Source organism: Urtica dioica, chromosome 12, assembly GCF_054948205.1.
Source record: "Urtica dioica subsp. dioica isolate 48M chromosome 12, U.dioica_male_clone48M_v1_H2, whole genome shotgun sequence".
NCBI lineage: Eukaryota > Viridiplantae > Streptophyta > Magnoliopsida > Rosales > Urticaceae > Urtica > Urtica dioica.
Window position 1 is genome coordinate 7,009,973 of NC_142767.1, and position 19,341 is coordinate 7,029,313.

The 19,341-nt window shown below is 40.7% G+C and overlaps 2 protein-coding genes across 2 annotated transcripts; one reads left to right on the forward strand and one right to left on the reverse strand.

Annotated features, from left to right (window-relative positions):
* Window positions 1-23: 23 nt before the first annotated feature.
* Window positions 24-2,109, forward strand: LOC149378844 (UDP-Glycosyltransferase superfamily protein). The gene has a single exon (XM_089603124.1). It carries the CDS (start codon window positions 379-381, stop codon window positions 1,819-1,821), a length of 1,443 nt encoding a protein of 480 aa, XP_089459250.1. The 5' UTR covers window positions 24-378; the 3' UTR covers window positions 1,822-2,109.
* A 356-nt stretch (window positions 2,110-2,465) lies between these two features.
* Window positions 2,466-4,944, reverse strand: NUDX26 (nudix hydrolase homolog 26). Its single transcript, XM_089603125.1, has 6 exons — window positions 4,633-4,944; window positions 4,507-4,557; window positions 4,152-4,244; window positions 3,257-3,351; window positions 2,933-3,047; window positions 2,466-2,829 (listed from the first exon to the last, which is right to left on the reverse strand). The coding sequence occupies exons 1-6, from the start codon at window positions 4,930-4,932 to the stop codon at window positions 2,755-2,757; spliced, it is 729 nt and encodes a 242-aa protein (XP_089459251.1). The 5' UTR covers window positions 4,933-4,944; the 3' UTR covers window positions 2,466-2,754.
* Between the last annotated feature and the right edge of the window lie 14,397 nt (window positions 4,945-19,341).

Below are 19,341 nucleotides of genomic sequence, written 5' to 3' on the forward strand. Positions count from 1 at the left end.
TGATTCGGACTCGATGTCTACAGTTTTGAAGATGATCCAAGCTATTTCTTAAGCTGGCTTTCCTCCAAAATTTGACCGCCTTTCGCTCTTGCATCAGCGGAACTGCCAACAAATTGAGCGCGTCAGCTGAGAGTTCCGTTGACATACAAGGACGACCATAAATCATTTTTCTTAGTTTTTGTTTCCCAGCTTATAATCGGCCAATACTCTTCTACAAAAGCTGTGTTTTCTTTCGAACCAATCTTTGATCCAAATTATATAAGAAATTAGCGATTATGATATCGTGTTAAGACATGAACAAAATAATGCGGTAAAGAGACCGTACAAGTGAAGCCATTCACCTCTTCAAACTCCAAACTCCAAACCCATCAAATAACCATGGATGAAAAAGAGCAACCATCACCAAATAAACCTCTAACCCTAACCATGAAACTAAAACCCTTTGCCTTTTACTTGGTCCCAATTCTGATTCTCGCTCTGGCGATCTTCTTCTTCGGCTTCACCAACACGAGCTTGTTCAAAACCCACCTCTTAAACGTAAAACACACATTCCCTTCAAACCCCAACTTCCTCCGATCCATTTTCTCGCCAACCCAGAGCACAAGAACCCAAAGCGCTCACTGTATCCTATGGATGTCTCCTTTCCTTTCCGGCGGTGGGTACAGCTCAGAAGGCTGGTCCTACATCTTGGCTCTCCACCAACACACCAAGCGAAACCCGACTTTCAGAATCGCCATCGAACACCACGGCGACTCCGAATCCATCGAGTTCTGGGATGGCCTACCTGGACACGTCAGAAGTTTGGCCTTCGAACTCCACAGCACTGAATGTAGAGACAACGAGACTGTGGTGATATGCCACAGCGAGCCCGGCGCTTGGAACCCTCCGTTGTTCGAAACCCTGCCGTGCCCACCAAATGCTCGACAAAACTACAAGGCCGTGATCGGCCGTACAATGTTCGAGACCGACCGAGTGAATCGAGAACACGTCGAGAGGTGTAACAGGATGGACTACGTTTGGGTACCCACAGACTTCCACGTGTCCACTTTCGTCGAAAGCGGGGTTGACCCCTCTAAGGTGGTCAAGATCGTCCAGCCCGTCGACGTCGAGTTTTTCGACCCGGAAATGCACGAGCCGTTGGATCTCAATCCGATATCGAGCTTGGTCTTGGGCGAAGAAATGAGTCCCAAGTTTGTGTTCCTCAGCGTGTTTAAATGGGAGTACAGAAAAGGATGGGACGTATTGTTGAAGTCATACCTCACGGAATTCTCCGGCGCCGATGACGTGGCTTTGTTTCTGCTCACGAATCCGTACCACACCGACAGAGATTTCGGGAACAAGATCGTCGAGTTCGTGGGGCAGTCGGGCCTCGAAAGGCCCGTCAAGGGTTGGGCTCCGATCCGTGTCGTCAACGGACACATCGCTCAGACGGATCTCCCGCGTCTCTACAAGTCAGCGGACGCGTTTGTGCTTCCGTCGAGGGGAGAAGGGTGGGGCCGGCCGATCGTGGAGGCGATGGCGATGGCTTTGCCCGTGATTGCCACCAACTGGTCGGGCCCCACCGAGTATTTGACCAATCAGAACAGCTTTCCGTTGGCGGTGGAGGCGATGAGTGAGGTGGCGGACGGGCCTTTTCGAGGGCACCTCCGGGCCGAGCCTTCTGTCGCGGGGCTTCGAGCTCTGATGAGGCGAGTGATGAGCGACGACGGTGAAGCCAAGGCGAGAGGAAAGAGGGCCAGGGAAGATATGATTCGACGGTTCTCGCCGGAGGTCGTTGCCGCTATTGTTGCAGATCAAATAAGACATGTTTTGAGAGACTAGTCAAGAAACTGAGGTCTCGGGTGTTGAGACTCTTGATGCGTTTTTCAGGTTCGAGAAATGTCATGCTGCAGCTCGCTCTGCGCATTTTGAGCAAGTCTACTTTTTTCTAAACAGTTTATCTGTTTTCAAGTCTTGAGTTTCTAAACCAAGTTACAGAGTCAAGTCGAAATAGTTACCACTGTTTATTATTCAATCTGTCTCATTGTAAACGATTGAAGCGTTTCGAGTGAATAGAGAGAGATAACAAGGATGGAAAAGGACCAATTCTTCATCCGAATTTCCCAAGAACATTTTAATGATATGACTACTAATGAAGGAGCTACTTTGTTGTAGATTCGATAACTATTTTAATCGTCTATAAAAAAAAATAATGATTAATTATACAATTAAAAAAAAAAAGACAGCATAAGTATGTAATATTTATGATGAAAACTAAATAAAATAACAGTAATAACATATTTTCGTGTCTAATTTTTCTCTTATTGTATAATCAAATGACGAGCCTTGTGAGAAAGAAATATACGAATAATTTGATCAAACTATTCATGTAGTTAAGGGGCTTTGTGCCCGACTCGTAGCGATAAACTTAGAAGTTTTTCTAGTGAGAAAATAACAGTATTGCTGACAGAGTAATATGCAGTATATAGTAAAAACGGTAGGGGTAGCATTGCCAACTACTTTAAAATAATGGAGATATCTGATTCTTGACTGAAAGCTATACCCGCCAACAAATCTGGTTCTATCAGCACAAACAGCAGTTTATCCCGATTTAGTGAAATGGCAATGGTACTATAATAATGAATGATTTGTTATGCCATTAATAAAACAGCGGAGAAGGGATATGCTGAACGAGGAAGGCTTTGACAACTTGACCAATAATTTATTAAATCATTATAGTACAATGATTTTGCTTGATTATTGCCCAACATCACATTAACTATGTTTTTGAAGATGGGGTGCAAATGCTGCGAAAGCTTCCTTGTAGACAGGCTTCTTAAAATCAACTGACTGCAGAGGCGATATAAAAAAAAAAAAAAAAAAAGGAAACATAATAAGAGTCTTGAGTAAATCATTCTTCTAAACTAGCAGGTAATAATAAAAAAACACCCACCAGGTCAATTAATTGCTCCGGGGAAAGCCACGACCAGTTTCCAAACTCGGGCTTCTCTGATCCATCGCCCAAGAGATTAATTTCTTCATCCTTTCCAGTGAATTTAAAGAGAAACCTATACAAGTAAAAAAGGATTTTTTTTTTTTTTAAACTCTGACATTCTAAGGGATTTCTTTCAGGATTGAAAATAAGATAAAATATTTTTCCACTGATTATGAAGGCATAAACATTTCCAACAATGAGCTGAATTCAATGGTAGACCCAATTCTACGGGTTAGAGATGATAGAATTAAAGACTACGGGTCAAAAAAAAAATGGAGTTACCATTTTTGTGCTTGGCCTATCCAGTCTTGTCCCCATCGGTGTCGAAGTGATTCCCTAACGTGTGGTGGGAAATCGTAAGTCAACCAAAAAGGTGCCTGAATAGTACAGCCAGATAAATAAAAAAGAAGGAAAACATTCAATTTCTTTTATTGATAAGCCAAGCAGTTTGATCACGAGACCCTCTTAATAGCCCCAAGTTTTTTAGTGTCTATAGGGGAATGTTGTTACATTCAGCATAATCATTAATTGAAGAAATTATTAGCTCCATCCAGCCAAAAACCTCGAGCCCAGTGTTAAAAAATGAGTAATAAAGATATGAGCATTAGGCAAAAGTATCTTGGATAACAAACATTCAAATCTGCTCTATTCCTGTTATTACTGAAGCCTAACAAGGTGTATATAAGAAAAATAAGTTTCTGATCACATGAATCGGATCGAATGATGATTATAGAGGGGAATTGTACTCCTCCTTGTGTTTATCTTTCTACTATCCATCAGATAGGTTTCTTTTTTACATTTACTAAAAAAATTAGAGTTCAAAACCACTCTAAATGTTGGTGAATTTTATTAACAGAAGAAGTGGCTTACACGGGTCAAGCATCAGTTAAAAAATCTTTATTTTCCACAGGAACTCTATGTACAAAATATGATTCATGAGACTGAGCAGCATGAAAGGCAAGAACAATTTGTAACTCAATTTCATTTCTTCTTGGAGAAAATCTTAATTAATGAAATTACTAATGAACTACGGAAGTAATACAAAGTGTAACATCACTACACAGACACCATAAAAGCAACCTAAGAGCTTTTTTGCAGACATCTTAATCTCTTAGAAAACTCAATAATTTCTTAAACACCACCCACACCAAACGGAACCAAACACAAAAAATCGTACCTCGGCAAGAATTTCGGCGGAAGTTACTCCGGTCTCTTCTCTCAATTCCCTAATGGCTGCGTCTCTCGGATCTTCGGCATCATCAATACCACCCTATTAACACGGCGATCCAACCGAATACTAGTTTTAAATTCCAATATACAATGCAATGTTGAAACATAAAAACTTTTTATTTTCCTTCACTAAAAAATAAACCATCTCAACCTTACTACATTCCCTTACTCTAGCTAGTCTTCTCTATCTTATAAAAAATAAAAAAAAAAATAAAAAATTCCTTAGATTCAAACATAATAGTAACACCGGTTTTTTTCTTCTTCAAAGTGATAATCTTTGAGGTATTGCAAATTGCAATTACCTGTGGCATTTGCCAAGAAGCGGGCACATCTAACCTTGACGCAGAAAAAATCTGCAAATAAACATAACAGTCAGAGAACAACATGGATTATGAATGTATTTATGTGTGTGAGAAAGAGATATGTACCTTTTTGTCGTCGTTGATGAGACAAATTCCGACATTTCTTCTGTAACCCGGCGGAGGGGCTTCCATAGAAGAAGGTAAAGTGGGGGGCGAGGAAAGAACGCTGCGAGCGAATCGCTTCGGTCGGACCGGTGATGGCAGGCCTGAGAATTTAGAGGAGTTGCGAGGGCAAATTGGGAAGCAAATGGGGATCGGAAGTGCGAAGAGAAGGGAAGGCACAGGAGGAGGGTGGGAGTGGGAGAGACGCAGTGGCGTAGTGAGGCACTCAAATCGGCATAAACCCATCAATTTTGCACCATACATATTTTTTCCTATTTATCTATTATATATACATATGCTTGATTTCAATTTAAATTTTGGGCCTCAACTTTACGAGACCGGACTCCGGTTCGTTCAAGAATCAATAAATAAATGGGAAATTTGCGTCAATGTACAAATTCGTCGGTTTTTTGCATTTGTGTCACAAAGTTGTCAAAATTGCATTTGTGTCACGTATTTACATTCGTGTCACATGTGCAAATTTCAAATTACTCTCTCTCATCATTTAATCTTTTTATTAGTTACTCTATGTCTTCTGAATTTTTACAATACCTCATTAAAAATCATTTTATCTTCCTCTAAAACTTTCTAAAATTTTTGCGTGTGACTTATTTGCAATTGGATTGCCAATTTGTGACATAAGATGCAAATACCACTAAATAAATTGCCGAAGGCAGATTAAGACAAATAGATTAACTAAAAGAATTATAAGGACGAAACGATAATATATTTTTATTGAATTATAGAATGAAAGTATAAGAAAAAAAGCAATTTGACAAAAAAAAAAAAAATGAATGGATGAATGCCGAAAAATGAATCGCTGCTAAGGAAAAAGGTTGTTGATTTATGATCTTGATCTTTAAGTTTATAAGATGATGCTGATCTGTGAGTTTCACGTTTTTCGATAGAAAAGTGAACGCTAATATGAGCCCTCTCATCCAGCTCGCTACACGTGTGATCTTTTCTCGGAGCTGTAACGCGAAAGGCCATAGACCGACTCTAGTCTCCCAAAGTTTGAGGTCGCTCGTTGAATGGGTCTATAGACGGAGCCAATATCTTTGGCGAGTTATGTCGGGATTCGAGGAGACATGTTCCGAGCTACGAGCATACGGGTTTAAAATGGTGTACGAGTTCACAAAGTGATGGGCCCTGAATTGCTCAGAGACGGGCTATCACTATTATTCTACCTTTAGAAGCGACAAAGTCGTTTATAAAGACTCGCTTCTAAAAGTCACTTCTAAGAAGCGACAATTTTAGAAGTGACGTGTTGCTTCTAATATTGCCTCTAAATCGTCAACAATATCGTGAGAAACTTTTTCCGCGGTTGTGGGGGAATGCTTTTAAAGCAAACTTTAGACGTCGCTCTGTATTAGGGCGACGTCAAATTATTTTAGAAATATTGATCTTCAATAGTTGTACGCGCCTCTTTAGTATAGAGCGATGTGAACTCTCATTTTTCTACTTTTACAATAGATCATTTCGAATATTTGTACAAACCTACAACTCTAGTCATTATTCTTTTGCTGAATCTTATATAGATTAAAAACTATTATAAATACATAATGCAATAAAACATGAAGTATCAAAATTTTAACACACACAACACCAAAGAATTGTTGCCTCAATTTCTAATTAAATCATTCATACCACTGGGTTTGTAGAATAAAAAATAGCAAATTCTAGCATAATCAACCACGATGATACCCCTTGAAGGAAGTAAAAAAGAAGAAGAAATATATTAGCCTGTGGTCTCGATTGGCGGTAGTTGCGAGCATGAGTTGGGTCGCCGCGAAAGAGGGCGATGAAGGTCTAATGGAGAGAGAGAGAGAGAGAGAGAGAGAGAGAGAGAGAAGAAGAAGAATAATAATAATAATAATAATAATAATAATAATAATAATAATAATAATAATAATAATAATAATAATAATAATAATAATAATAATAATAATAATAATAAATGAGAAAGAAAGAAAAGAAATCTAGTAAAAAAAAAGAGAAAATTTATCAATATATTCAGAAAATGAATGAAAAGAGGGAAAAAAAGATGAAAGATTTTTTTAGAAAGACCGCTTTATCAAATTAAAGAAATAAAAAAGACGAAAATTTATCCCGCTATTATTTTTTTTTTTTTTACTTTTGGATGTTACAAAGTCGCACACAATGCCCGGTAATACGTTTAGATGTGACATGTCGCATCTAAAGTGAAAAATCTAACAAAAAATCACAACTTTATAATGAAGGTCAGTGATAGTTTTGGACGCGACATGTCGCATCCAAAAGCCGTCCGATGTCAATGATCCAATTTGTCCTAGTGTACAAACGGAAATCACGGTACGGACCAAGGGTCAAACGAAAGGCGACAACTAACTCCTCCCGAGCAAGGGGTTACTCTGGCCAACAGCCTAGACATCATAACAATGACACACAATCTCTGAAACGAGATTAGAGATATCTTTGAGTCAGACAATAGAGGGCACATAACTTGCAGGGGTTGTGAAGAAACTTCCTCACCCTACCCCGAGCAAATTATGGCTCAAAATTGCGCGGGAAACTTCAAAATCCCAAATCTCTCCCCTACGCGGTAGGGCTGACCCTGCTTACAATATCCAGCACTATGAAACCTAGATGTCTATGCAAGGATTGACCCCCGAGGCCATGTTCCAAACTTTCTCCCTTAAACTCGCCGAACCTAGCTTCAAGTGATTGAAAAGCTTGAGAATTGGGATCATCCAATCATTAAAGGACATGAAGGATACGTTCCTAACTACCCGGTTTGCTACATCCATGGTTCAAAAGAAAACCAAGATGTACCTCTAGTCCATCAAGCAAGAGGATGGCGAGTCACTAAGAAATATCTCGCCCGATTCATAGAAGACTCAAGCAAAGTCGACCAATTCAACGACATAGATACGATAGATGCGATCATCAAAGGGTTTCACAGTAGCAACGACTTGAAATCGATTGTTGGCCGCGTCCTGACAAGAATGGCTGAACTCATGGAGCGAGCCAAAAGCTACATGGGAGTCGAAGACTACCACGACGGATGAAAAGGCAACGGCCAATGCTTTTGCCGTCGAGATGAGCACGAAGACGAATACATCGACTCTCACAAGAAAAGAAACAAAAATGGTAAGGCGTACTCCACGCTCACACCACTGAGCACATTTTCGGATCAAATTCTAGCCATTGCACATGACCAGTTCACTCCCTCGACAACATTCATGAATTATCCCATACCTCGCGGCAAGGAAAAATATTGTGAGTTCCACCAAGATTACCGTTACCTAACCTAGGAATGCTTCTAACTCAAAAGGAAAATCGAGGCGCTCTAATTCAGTGAGGTGAACTCAAGGAGTTCATCCTCTGCACGATCAAAACCTCTAATTCCTCTTCGATTCAATCATAATCTAATCAAGGAAGTTTATTGCAAGAGCGCATAAATGAATTCACATAAACTTATGTGAACAAGCACAAAATATGAAGCCCCTGCCACCGTACTACCATGATCACGCGTCACGCTCCCCCTCACTTTACCGCTTTTCCTTAAATTCCAATAAGGCTCTCGAGCCAAAGTCTTGCATTTTCATTTCAAAATTCAATAATGTCTTGGGATTGTTGCTCAAAGTCTATCTTTTAAAGTTTTGAATCATCGAAAAATCTTATAAGCACCAATGCTCGGGGGTTGGTGACATGGTGCATAACAAAGAGGCAATGATCGACAAGCAGCTCCTAGGACACGCCTTGAAAAAACATAATGCAAGCCGCGTCCTCAAAAGACATGAAGAAATGACGCGTTCACCGAAGGCGACATGGTCGATTAAGCGCTCAAATCTCGAACCCAAAAATGCGACATGCTTGTAAAGACAACACGTTCACTTAGGGACAATGAGTCAGCCCACATGATGGTTTGTGCCTAAAGGCTACATCCACAGACGCACAACATCGCTAAGTGAGACTCATTAGGCCTAACCCACAAAGATGGAAAATGTGCCAAAGTATCTACATGATCGCTAAGGGAACAAGAGCCGATATCCGTCAACTGCAAAAGAGTTGTCGAACTACGACAATTTGGCGTGCTCACCGAAATACACTACTGCCAATAGGGGTGCAAGCATGCACAAAGCTGCCATACATGGTGCACCCTAAGCCGTACCTCGAGATGCATCTAAGCCATCCCTCATGACGCACATAAGCCACCACACACAACGCACTCTAAGCTGTCACTCGAGATGCATCTAAGTCGTCTCTCGCGATGCACATAATCCGCCATACATGGCACACCTTAAGCCGTCCCTCAAGATGCACCAAAGCCGCCACACGTGGCGCACTCTGTGTCCCTCGAGACACATCTAAGCCGTCCCTCGCGACGCACATAAGCCACCATACACGGAGCACCCTAAGCCGTTCCTCGCAACACACATAAGCCACCATACACGGCGTACCCTAAGCCGTCCCTCGAGATGCACCAAAGCCACCACACACAACGCACTCTTAGTCGTCCCTCGCGATACACCAAAGTCACCCCTCATGGCACACTCTAAGCCGTCCTTTTAATGCACAAAGCGCACCCTAAGTCGTCCCCCACGACGCACCAAAGCCGCTCCTCACGTCAAACTCTAAGCCGTCCATCACGATGCACAAAAGCCATTATACATGGCATACCCTAAGCCGTCCCTCGCGACGCACCAAATCCTCCACGCACGGCACACTCTAAGACATCTCTCGAGATGCATCTTAGCCATCCATAGCGACCCACATAAGTCGCCATACGCGGAACACCCTAAGCCATCCATCGAGACGTGTCTAAGCCGCTATACACGGCTAACTCTAAGCCGTCCCTTGAGATTCATCTAAGCCGTCCCTCGCAACACACATAAGCTGCATTCATAACGCACAAAAATGGCATACACCAAAGCTATCTCTCAGGACGCACCAAAGCTGTCCCTCAAGAAAAGCCTAAGCCCAGCTCACTAAAAAGTGAACAGATCATCAGCGTTGGTCCAGTCAAGGAACGAAGTCGTAGTCAAGTTGTAACCTCGCAGAGAAGACCAGATCTAAGACCTGCTCAGTCTGCGACGTGGTGAGGACGAGCTAATCAACACGTGTCCAAGAGATGATTCTTTCTTCGCTTATTTATAACAACTGTTATATTCATTTTTCACACACAAGCTTTCACTCTGTCTCACACTTTTTATTCAAATCCTCCCAGTCTTTTGTTGAGTTCACCTGCTTGATCTCGGCTATCATTATTAATAAAGTTTGTTTCTTATATATTTTGTATCAATATTTCTTTTAAATTAAATCGAGATTTTATTTATGTTTCTTATACGAAGCCTTCTGAGACCTATTATTAAATAAAACAAATATAGCATACATTTATTTGTGATTGTTGACGATCCTGAAATTGACATCAACGTCGGTGTACAAAAGACATCCAAGTGACACGTTAAACTGCCTATAAGACGCAACAAGGTCACCCAATACTATGAGACGCAATACAACACGCTCGTCAAAACATCAAAGACTCAAAAGAGCCGATTTCCCTCAAACAACCAAAAAGATTATGAAGTTCAGTGCTCGGAGTCCTCTAAGCGACCAACATGGGGGGCTAATGTTGTCGACCGTTCTAAAAAACCCGAAATATTAAATTCATTGGGACTTGTGATGAATTCCATATCAAATAGGCGCATCTAGGCCTAAAGGAAATGAAAGCCCTTCCAAAACGGGCCTAAGTCTAGCCCACGCTTGCCTGTACCACAACTACACACAGAGCAGCCCCGCGCGACACGCAGACCCAAACGAGCGATGCGCATAGCACCCTCGCAATGAGGCTCGTCACGAGCCTTGCCTCTGCCCAAGAAGCCTTTTTCATCCCTTCTACCCACTATAATTACCCTTCTCCTCAGAGGGATTCAAGTAACTTTTTCTAAACACTCTCTACTCGATTCTAGAGTTCTGAAACGCTGCCGAGGGCCCTACATGCACGATTTCCTCTGATGAGCCATAAATCTACTAAAATATTCCCTAACAAATATCGGTGCTCCCACCTCAAGCATAGAAAGCAGATTAATGTTGAGCGTTGAAGTACGCGCCAGAGGCACCGCCTCTGTGCCCTTCTAGCTTATTTTCTTCTGCATCTTAATCTCAGATCTCAACGACGAGCGAAGAACGTTCTCGAGCACAAGGAGCGACACTCATAACTTATGAGTTTCTCACACTTGACTTGGGTGCGGTCACTTGGTTCGGCCTTCGGTCGAACAGCCCAAAGCTTGAAATAATTGTTCAATTTACAGAGACAGCACTTACCACTTAATGTCAAGTCAAATTGTTCGTAGTAAATGATTTATTATTGAACACATAAAACTTCACTTATCTTTTATATCAAACACCAGAATTTATATCTTTAAGATTAGAAGTCTACATTATTTTTGTGTACATCCCGTTTGGTGCCATAATTAATTGCAACATAGCATGTTTAATCTCTCATCAATATACATAGTGTGATCTTTTGAATGTATTCATAAGAGCTATACATTGATCTATTTCCATTACTTAGTTATTTATAGTTTGTCCTTATTAGTTGTGTTCATATTCAATATACACATAACTAAAGATTTACTATATTTTAATAACCTAGTATCTCACTATTTCCTAAAATCTTAGTATTCAACACTTATTATTTCTCAGAAATCTACTATTGTCTAAGGTTTGATTGTCAATCCTTTTAATGACAGAGTCTAGATTCGTCAAACGAGCTTATACCTTATATCAATTAGTATAGTTGAGACAAAATAGAACGAGCTTGTCGTTTCTAAACTTTTAAGATACAGAAACTGTTAGCTCAGTCAATTTACTTGTGTATTTAGTCGCTCATTAAATGGTAACGGCTTTATATATGACTCATAATTAGGAGTTACACAAATCGATCATTTCCAAATTTTGATCCTTGGATCAACTTTTTCGTAGTTCAAAAGATTTAGTAGAATAACTACCTTCATCCATGTCATAATTTTTTCAAAACATTATCCAATGTGGACAGTTCATCTTCTTAATTGAAGATCTCGATGAACTAATTTGTGGTATTAGAGAGAAGAATAAGATTGTTTCCAACGTCTTTTCTCTAAGGTTAAATCCCTCATTTAACCAAACAACTTATAAAGTTTGAACATATTCAAATGTCTCTTTATAGATCTTTCTATTTCTATTAAGCCAATGCCTTAAATGGTGGATCTACTAAAATCGGTTTTATGACTTTTGCTAGTTAGTTTGGTCTTTGTGATACTTCAAGACCAAGTCTTTCTTTGCGGAGAAAGATCTTGTTGATTATAATGACAAAGTTTTAATTAAGGATCCTCCCACTCGCTTATTGAATATAGTGGCAACGTTCCAATTTAAGGATGCTCCTAGTCACTCAATGCACTATCAACACTAACTTGATTTTGTGTCTCCTTATTACCTCACACTCGTACAAATTTTTATCGGTGTTTAAGGTAGAAGCAATCATAGCTATAAATAGTTCTTAACTTTAATTATAAAATTGCATTCAACATAATAAATAAAGAAAGCAACAAATACTAACTAAATTTCTAACAGATATTTATTACTTCGAAAATGTTGTCGGTCGTTCTCAGAAAATCCGAAACATTAAATTCCATGCGACTTGCATCGAGTTCCGAATTCTAAGGCCTAACGCGTCAGGCTACAAAAAAGCCCATCAAGGCCCATGAAGGCTAAGGCCCACGTAAAACGGCCCAAAAGTCGGAGCCCAAGATCACACACGCGCCATGCGCTTCTCAAAAGAGGCAGGCGCGTGAACATCGTGCCGCGCCTGTGCGCTCCAGGATTTCGGTGCACCTTAAATCTGCGGCACACTCCACGATGTTCATCCCAAGGCCTTTCTAGGCCTCCACATCCACTATAAATACCTACCCCTTAGAGAAGGTCAGAGACACATTCATTTCTCATCAAGATTACTCGCTTTCAGAGTTCTGAAACGATGTCGGAGACTTTCTGTGCACAATTTCCTCTGATTAAGCGCTTAATCTTCCGTACACAGCTGGGCCCGGAATTCTTTACCTCGTCTCTGAGAGAAAAAACATATTCTCTCTCGAGTTACTCGATTCTAGAGTCTTGAGACATCGTCGAGGACTTCTCCGCGCTCCGTTTCCTCTGTCGAGCACACCATTCAGAGTCCATGCCCCAAATAACATATACACGCGCATTGAACTTTGTTTTGACTTGATCATGTTGTGCTCAGATACGTAGGCAGCTCAAAAGAAGCGCAGTCACACCCCCCATTCACCCCTTCTCTCCTCAGAGAATGCCTCCGACTGGAGAAACCACAACTCGAGACTTTCGATTTCCTACACTTGGCTCGGGTGCGGTCGCTTGGTTTGACTTTGGGTCGAACCACCCGAAGATTTTAATCGTTTTTCATTTTCATGCAACAAAAAAAAATATAAATGTGCTTTTGATGAGTTATGAACAAACATTCGATTCCTTCATATTTTGTATCATTCGTTTCTCGGGCCATGTAAGATACCGAATTTTATTTATGTAAATAATAATTAAAAAGTCGACAAAAGGAATTCGAAAGAAAATTATGTTGGAATTGATCTAGGGTTTAAGAAAAAGTTTAACGCTTCGGTAAGCGGCGGAATTTTAAAAATTTTCTTTTTACAAGTAAAACGGTTTTTACTAACCTAGACAAAGAGCAGGCACATGTAAATAAAAACTATTATGAGCATAGAAGTTTACTAAACTTTCTTGAAGCTTGAACTTTGAGAAGCTTTTGGAAAGTTTGCAACGCTCGTCTCCCTCGCAACACGTCTCTCTTTCTTTCCTCGGCACCTCGAGCAACCACGAAAGTTTCTATCACTAAATCACTCGAAATAAAAGGAATTAGTGAGTGGGCACTTTTAAACACTACGACTTAAGAACGAGTCTTGAAGTCGCAGAGCTAAACACTAGGTCAAATGAGGACCTAGGTGCCAAAACAAAAATCGAAAAATAAACGAGAGAGAGAGAGAGAGAGGAAGGGGCGGCAACCACAAGTTCTAGAGAGAGAGGCTCTCAATCTCTAACTTATGTGGAATAAGAAAAATGAGAAGAATGAGACTCCTATTTATAGGAGAGGTCTTACCTTCAATAAGATAGTTTCCTCTTCTATAGAATATCACATATTCATGAGCCAATTTCCTCTTTTCCTCTATGACATACTCGGCCAAGGTAGGCTTCATTAAGCCTTGGATTTGTTTCCTATTTTGTTCCATGCCTTGCCTTTTGTCTCTCTCTTGGGCGCCTACCTCATTTACTCTTAGTGGAAATTTGTTTCCTCTTTTTCTTTTGGCAAGTATCTTCATACATTTATGCACAAAATATTTTCTCTCTCTCTCTTGGGTATGTGGGCGCCTATAACACCATCTAGAAAAGGCTTCTAGAAGCTTTTCCATTTGTTCATGACAACATGAAAAAAGCCCATTAAGAATTTTCAATAAAATTCTTATGAAATGAAATTAATCCACAAGGCCCAATAAATCTAATTTTGGCCGAGTGTTACTTGTCATCAAATGACCATGTCAAAAAATTTATTGACATTCATTTCATCCTATGTCTCAAAAGACAAAAATACCCTTTAGACTATTTTCGTTCTTGTTTTGACTTAGCTTCGAGTTTAACTATTCCTAATCGATGTGATTCGTGACAGTGACCTCATGGATCCAAATGAACAAAGCTTGAGCTAAAATACTTGGACTCAAAAGTTCACAAACCTTTTCCAAGTTTAGCTTAATGTCAACTGACTCCACTAAAGAGTTGACACTGAAAATCTCTCAGTTCAAATGAATTTATTTTCTACTCATGAATTCAACCTAATTGTAATGAGTGGATCCACAGAATATTATCAGTGTTTACCCTTCATGAATATCATCAGCTAGTCGGGATTTACAAAATTACCATTTTACCCTTCTAGCTGTTATTTCATCAACTCCTTTGTCGCTTGTGAATAAGTTAGAAACAATGTATTGACGCGGAGCTAACAAGTCACATTGTTTCATCCAAAAGAGTCAAGACTCAATTTGGACACTGGCCAGTTCATTTATTCACACTCCAAGGAACAAAGCATGAGGTGATATATATTGCATTTCAGCAATCTTGTACATGAATTCCTTATCTATGAGAACTTCACAAAGTTACTCATGACATACTCACAACTTAGTACTTCACCAATAGGCCTTGTTTGGAATCACATAGTGAGTCCGAACTCTGACTTTCTCAAATGAGAATACTAATGTGTGAAATGACATGTCTCATTTCAGGATTAAGGTAAGCACGATGCAATTCATACGTAGTGACTTCGAGACATAAGAGGTTAAATGGTTTGTTCTTATCTTGTATCTAGAAGTGCACTGGTCAATTGAGTACCTTCGGAAGATACCTAGAAGAACTATAGAGTCTCCAACTCTCAATGCCTCATAACCAGACATCATAGATTCTTCTAACAATCGTACTGAGGTCAATAGTCCTTTGACCGTTAGATTGCGAATATATCGTTTTAAGCAAACTACGAAGAGTTTGTTCATGCAAATCTACATTTGTCTCTTCGTAAGTTGTTTAGTTTGTTTATGGACTAAAGACTAATGTTTTATCATAAATCTTCAAACAGACACGGAAGAATGAATGAACGTTTCAACTTTTTATTAATGAATAAGCAATTACAAGCAAGAGTCTTCATGAGACTTTATTACATCAAATGTAGAAATAAAGATTACAACTCTTCTTGTGGGCACCATTGACAACAAACTCCCACTTGACTCAAAGAAGATGTGTGTAGTCCTTCATGCCTAATCACTCTCGATGTTGGTCGAAGACCTTGTTCGCTAGGGCCTTAGTGAATGGATCTGCCAGAGATATACTTCACCTCCACGTCTCGGCGCTGCATAATCTCTCGAATCAAATGGTATTTCCTCTCAATATGCTTAGAGCGCTTATGGCTTCGAGGTTCCTTTGAGTTAGCGACAGCCCCACTATTATCACAATAAAGGGTCATGGGCTCGTCGACGTTTGGAACAACTTCCAAATACTTAAGGAATTTTCTAAGCCATACAGCCTCTTTGGATGCTTCACAAGCAGCCACATATTCTGCTTTCATTGTGGAGTCAGCAATGCAAGATTGCTTAATGCTCCTCTACACAACAGCTCCACCATTAAGGATGAACACAGATCCTGAAGTGGATTTTCTGGAATCCTTATCCGCTTGAAAATCGGAGTCGGTATATCCCGTCATAGTCAGGTCAGTACCTGAGTATGTAAGCATCAAGTTCCTAGTTCTTTGAAGATACTTAAGAACATGCTTAACAGCAATCCAGTGCTCGGGTCCAGGGTTGGATTGGAAACGGCTAACTACGCCAACGGCGAAACAGATGTCAGGTCTAGTGCAAAGCATAGCATACATGAGGCTTCCTACGTCAGAGGCGTAAGGAATTTTCCTCATGTCTTCAATCTCTTGTGCAGTCTTGGGAGACTGGTCCTTAGAGAGTGAGACTCCATGCCTAAAGGGTGTTTGGCCCTTCTTGGAGTCTTGCATCGAGAAACGATCCATCACCTTATCAATATAAGATGCTTGAGAGAGTGACAGGGTCCGGTTTTTCCTATCTCGAAAGATTTGGATTCCCAGAATGTACGCGGCTTCTCCTAGATCCTTCATATCGAATTACTTTGCCAGCCAGACCTTAACCTCAGATAAGTTACCCACGTCATTACCAATGAGTAGTATATCATCGACATATAGTACCAGAAACACAACTTTGCCTTCGTGTATTAACTTGTAAACACAAGGCTCATCTATTGACTGTTCAAAGCCGAAGCTCTTTACAGTTTCATCGAATCTAATATTCCATGACCTAGATGCTTGCTTTAGTCCATAAATGGATTTAAGCAACTCACAAACCTTGGTCTCTTGACCTTTATCCACGAAACCGTCTGGTTGAGCCATGTAAATGCGCTCGTCAAGATTGCCATTCAGGAAGGCTGTCTTGACATCCATTTGCCAGATCTCATAGTCGAGAGCTGCAGCTATGGATAGGAGTATGCGGATGGATTTAAGCATCGCGACTGGCGAGAAGGTTTCTTCATAGTCAATCCCTTCTTGTTGGGTATAACCCTTCGCCACAAGTCGTGCTTTGAACGTCTCGACGTTCCCATCAGGACCCATTTTCTTCTTGTATATCCACTTACACCATACGGGTTTAATCCCTTCAGGAAGGTCTACAAGTTTCCAGACTTTGTTGACATACATCGAGTGCATCTCAACTTTCATGGCGTTAAGCCAAAGGTTTGATTCAGAACAAGCCATCGCTTGGCTATAGGAAACAGGATCATATATGTCAGAGACGGCTACGAGAGAGTCTCCATAAGACATGTACCTGTCAGGCTTTTGAGTAGCCCTCCCACTACGTCGAAGTACTACTTGACGAGATTCTGATGAGTTAGGTTGTGTTTCAGTTGGGGTAAGAACAGTTCTTACAGACGAGGTAGAAGCTTCTTCACCCAACTTTTCTTCAAGCACAATTTTGCTTCTAGGTTATGCATCTTTCATAAAGTCCTCCTCAAGGAAACGAGCATTCGTGCTAACGAAAGTCTTATCGTCCTCAGGACTATAGAGAGTAAAACCCTTGGTTTCCTTTGGATATCCAACGAACAGACACAATTCTGACCTACTAGCCAACTTGCTAGTCTTTTGCCTTAGCACGTGTGCGGGGCAACCCCAAATTTTGATGCGGCCAAGATTCACTTTACGGCCAGTCCATCGTTCATAAGGAGTACCAGGAACCGTCTTGGACGGAACTTGGTTCAGAATATAAGCGGCTGTTTCGAGGGCATATCCCCAAAAGGAAAGAGGGAGTGTTGAGTAACTCATCATTGATCTAACCATCTCCATAAGAGTTCGGTTTCTTCGCTCTGACACTCCGTTTTGTTGAGGTGTGCCAGGTGCGGTAAGCTGAGAAGCGATTCCTTCTTCTTTAAGAAAGTCATCGAACTCTCCAGACATATACTCACCACCTCGATCAGATCGAAGTGTTTTGATCACTTTGCCAGTTTGCTTTTCCACTAAAGCACTAAAGACCTTAAATACGTTAAAGGTCTCGGATTTGTGTTTGAGCAAATAGACAAAACCATATCGTGAGTAATCATCAGTGAAGGTAACGAAGTATTTGTATCCCCGACGTGCCTGTTGGCTGAGCGGACCACATACATCAGAATGTATTAGTTCCAGCAACTCAGTGACTCTTCGACCCTTATCGGAGAAAGGTCGCTTAGTCATTTTTCCTTCTATGCAGGATTCACAAGTAGGTAGTGAACCTATTGCAGAGGCTTGGAGTGGACCGTCCCTCACAAGTCTCTTAATCCTATCTAGACTGATATGACCAAGTCTTAAGTGCCATAGGTATGTTGATTTTGTTAGATCGGAGGATTCAGAAAGTTTGATCCTCTTTGGCTCCCTAATTAGATCATTATCTATTTCGGTGTCTAAAAGAGAAGGTTGAGTGGGATAGATGTAGAAAAGAGCATTCTTCATACATGCATCAGTGACAAAAGAATTATCAGGAAACGAAATACGAATTCCATTCTTAATGAACTTTAAATAATAATTTGCTCAAGAAGACGAGCAACGGATATTAAGTTCTTCCCAAAGGTAGGAACAAGATAAACATTATTCAAGTTTAAAGTGCGGTCTTCAAAAGACAGCGTCACGGATCCCACAGCCCTTGCAGACACCAGGCTCCCATCACCCCATTTGAAACAGAACTCGCCTTCCTCTAAGCTTTTGAAACCATTCAAGGAACATCAAATATGGTTAGTAGCAGCGGAGTCAAGAATCCACGTTGATACATTATCAGCTACTAAGCATGCTTCGGTAACTAGTACAATACTATGTTCCTTTGCTTTGAGATAGGCAGGACAGTTCTTTTTATCGGCCTTGTGAGGTCTCTTCTTAGTTCCAGAGGCAGAGGCTTTGTGCTCAGTAGCATGTGCCTCTCCCTTATTCCTCTTTCTCTTAGTGAGACCTACACCAGTGTGAAGTTCCATCATAAGCTTGGTAACAGTGTACTCTAGCTTGTTTATGGAGTAGTTCATCTTGGAGGTATCAAGAGATGCGGGGAGAGTTTTTAAGATCATATCTATGACATTCCTCCCATCAGTCTCAGATCCTAGGATTTCCATTTTATTCAGAAAACTAATGATCAGTATCATGAAGTCTCCAACAGGAGTCCTAGCCTTCATATGACAGTTCATAAACTGTCGGACTGCTTGTTACCTTGCCTGACGCCTTCGCCCTCCAAACATCTCAAGGAGATTGTAGAGCATGTCGGCGGCAGTCTCGATGTCACGATGTTGCTTTTTCAGCATATTGTTCATAGATGCTAAGATATAGCACCTCACAATCTCATCGGATCGAAGCCAGGCCGCTAAGGCGTCATTGTCCTCTTGAGTCCAATCATCATTCGTCAGAGGAGGACATGGGGTGGTGAGTACCCATTTGTGCTTGTTAATGGTAAGGATGATATCGAGGTTATGTTTCGAATCTATGTAGTTTTTGGTTTCGATTTTGTTTGAGGAAAAGATGATCGAGAGAGGGTTGAGAGACATGTTGCCTATATAAGTTGAAACAAG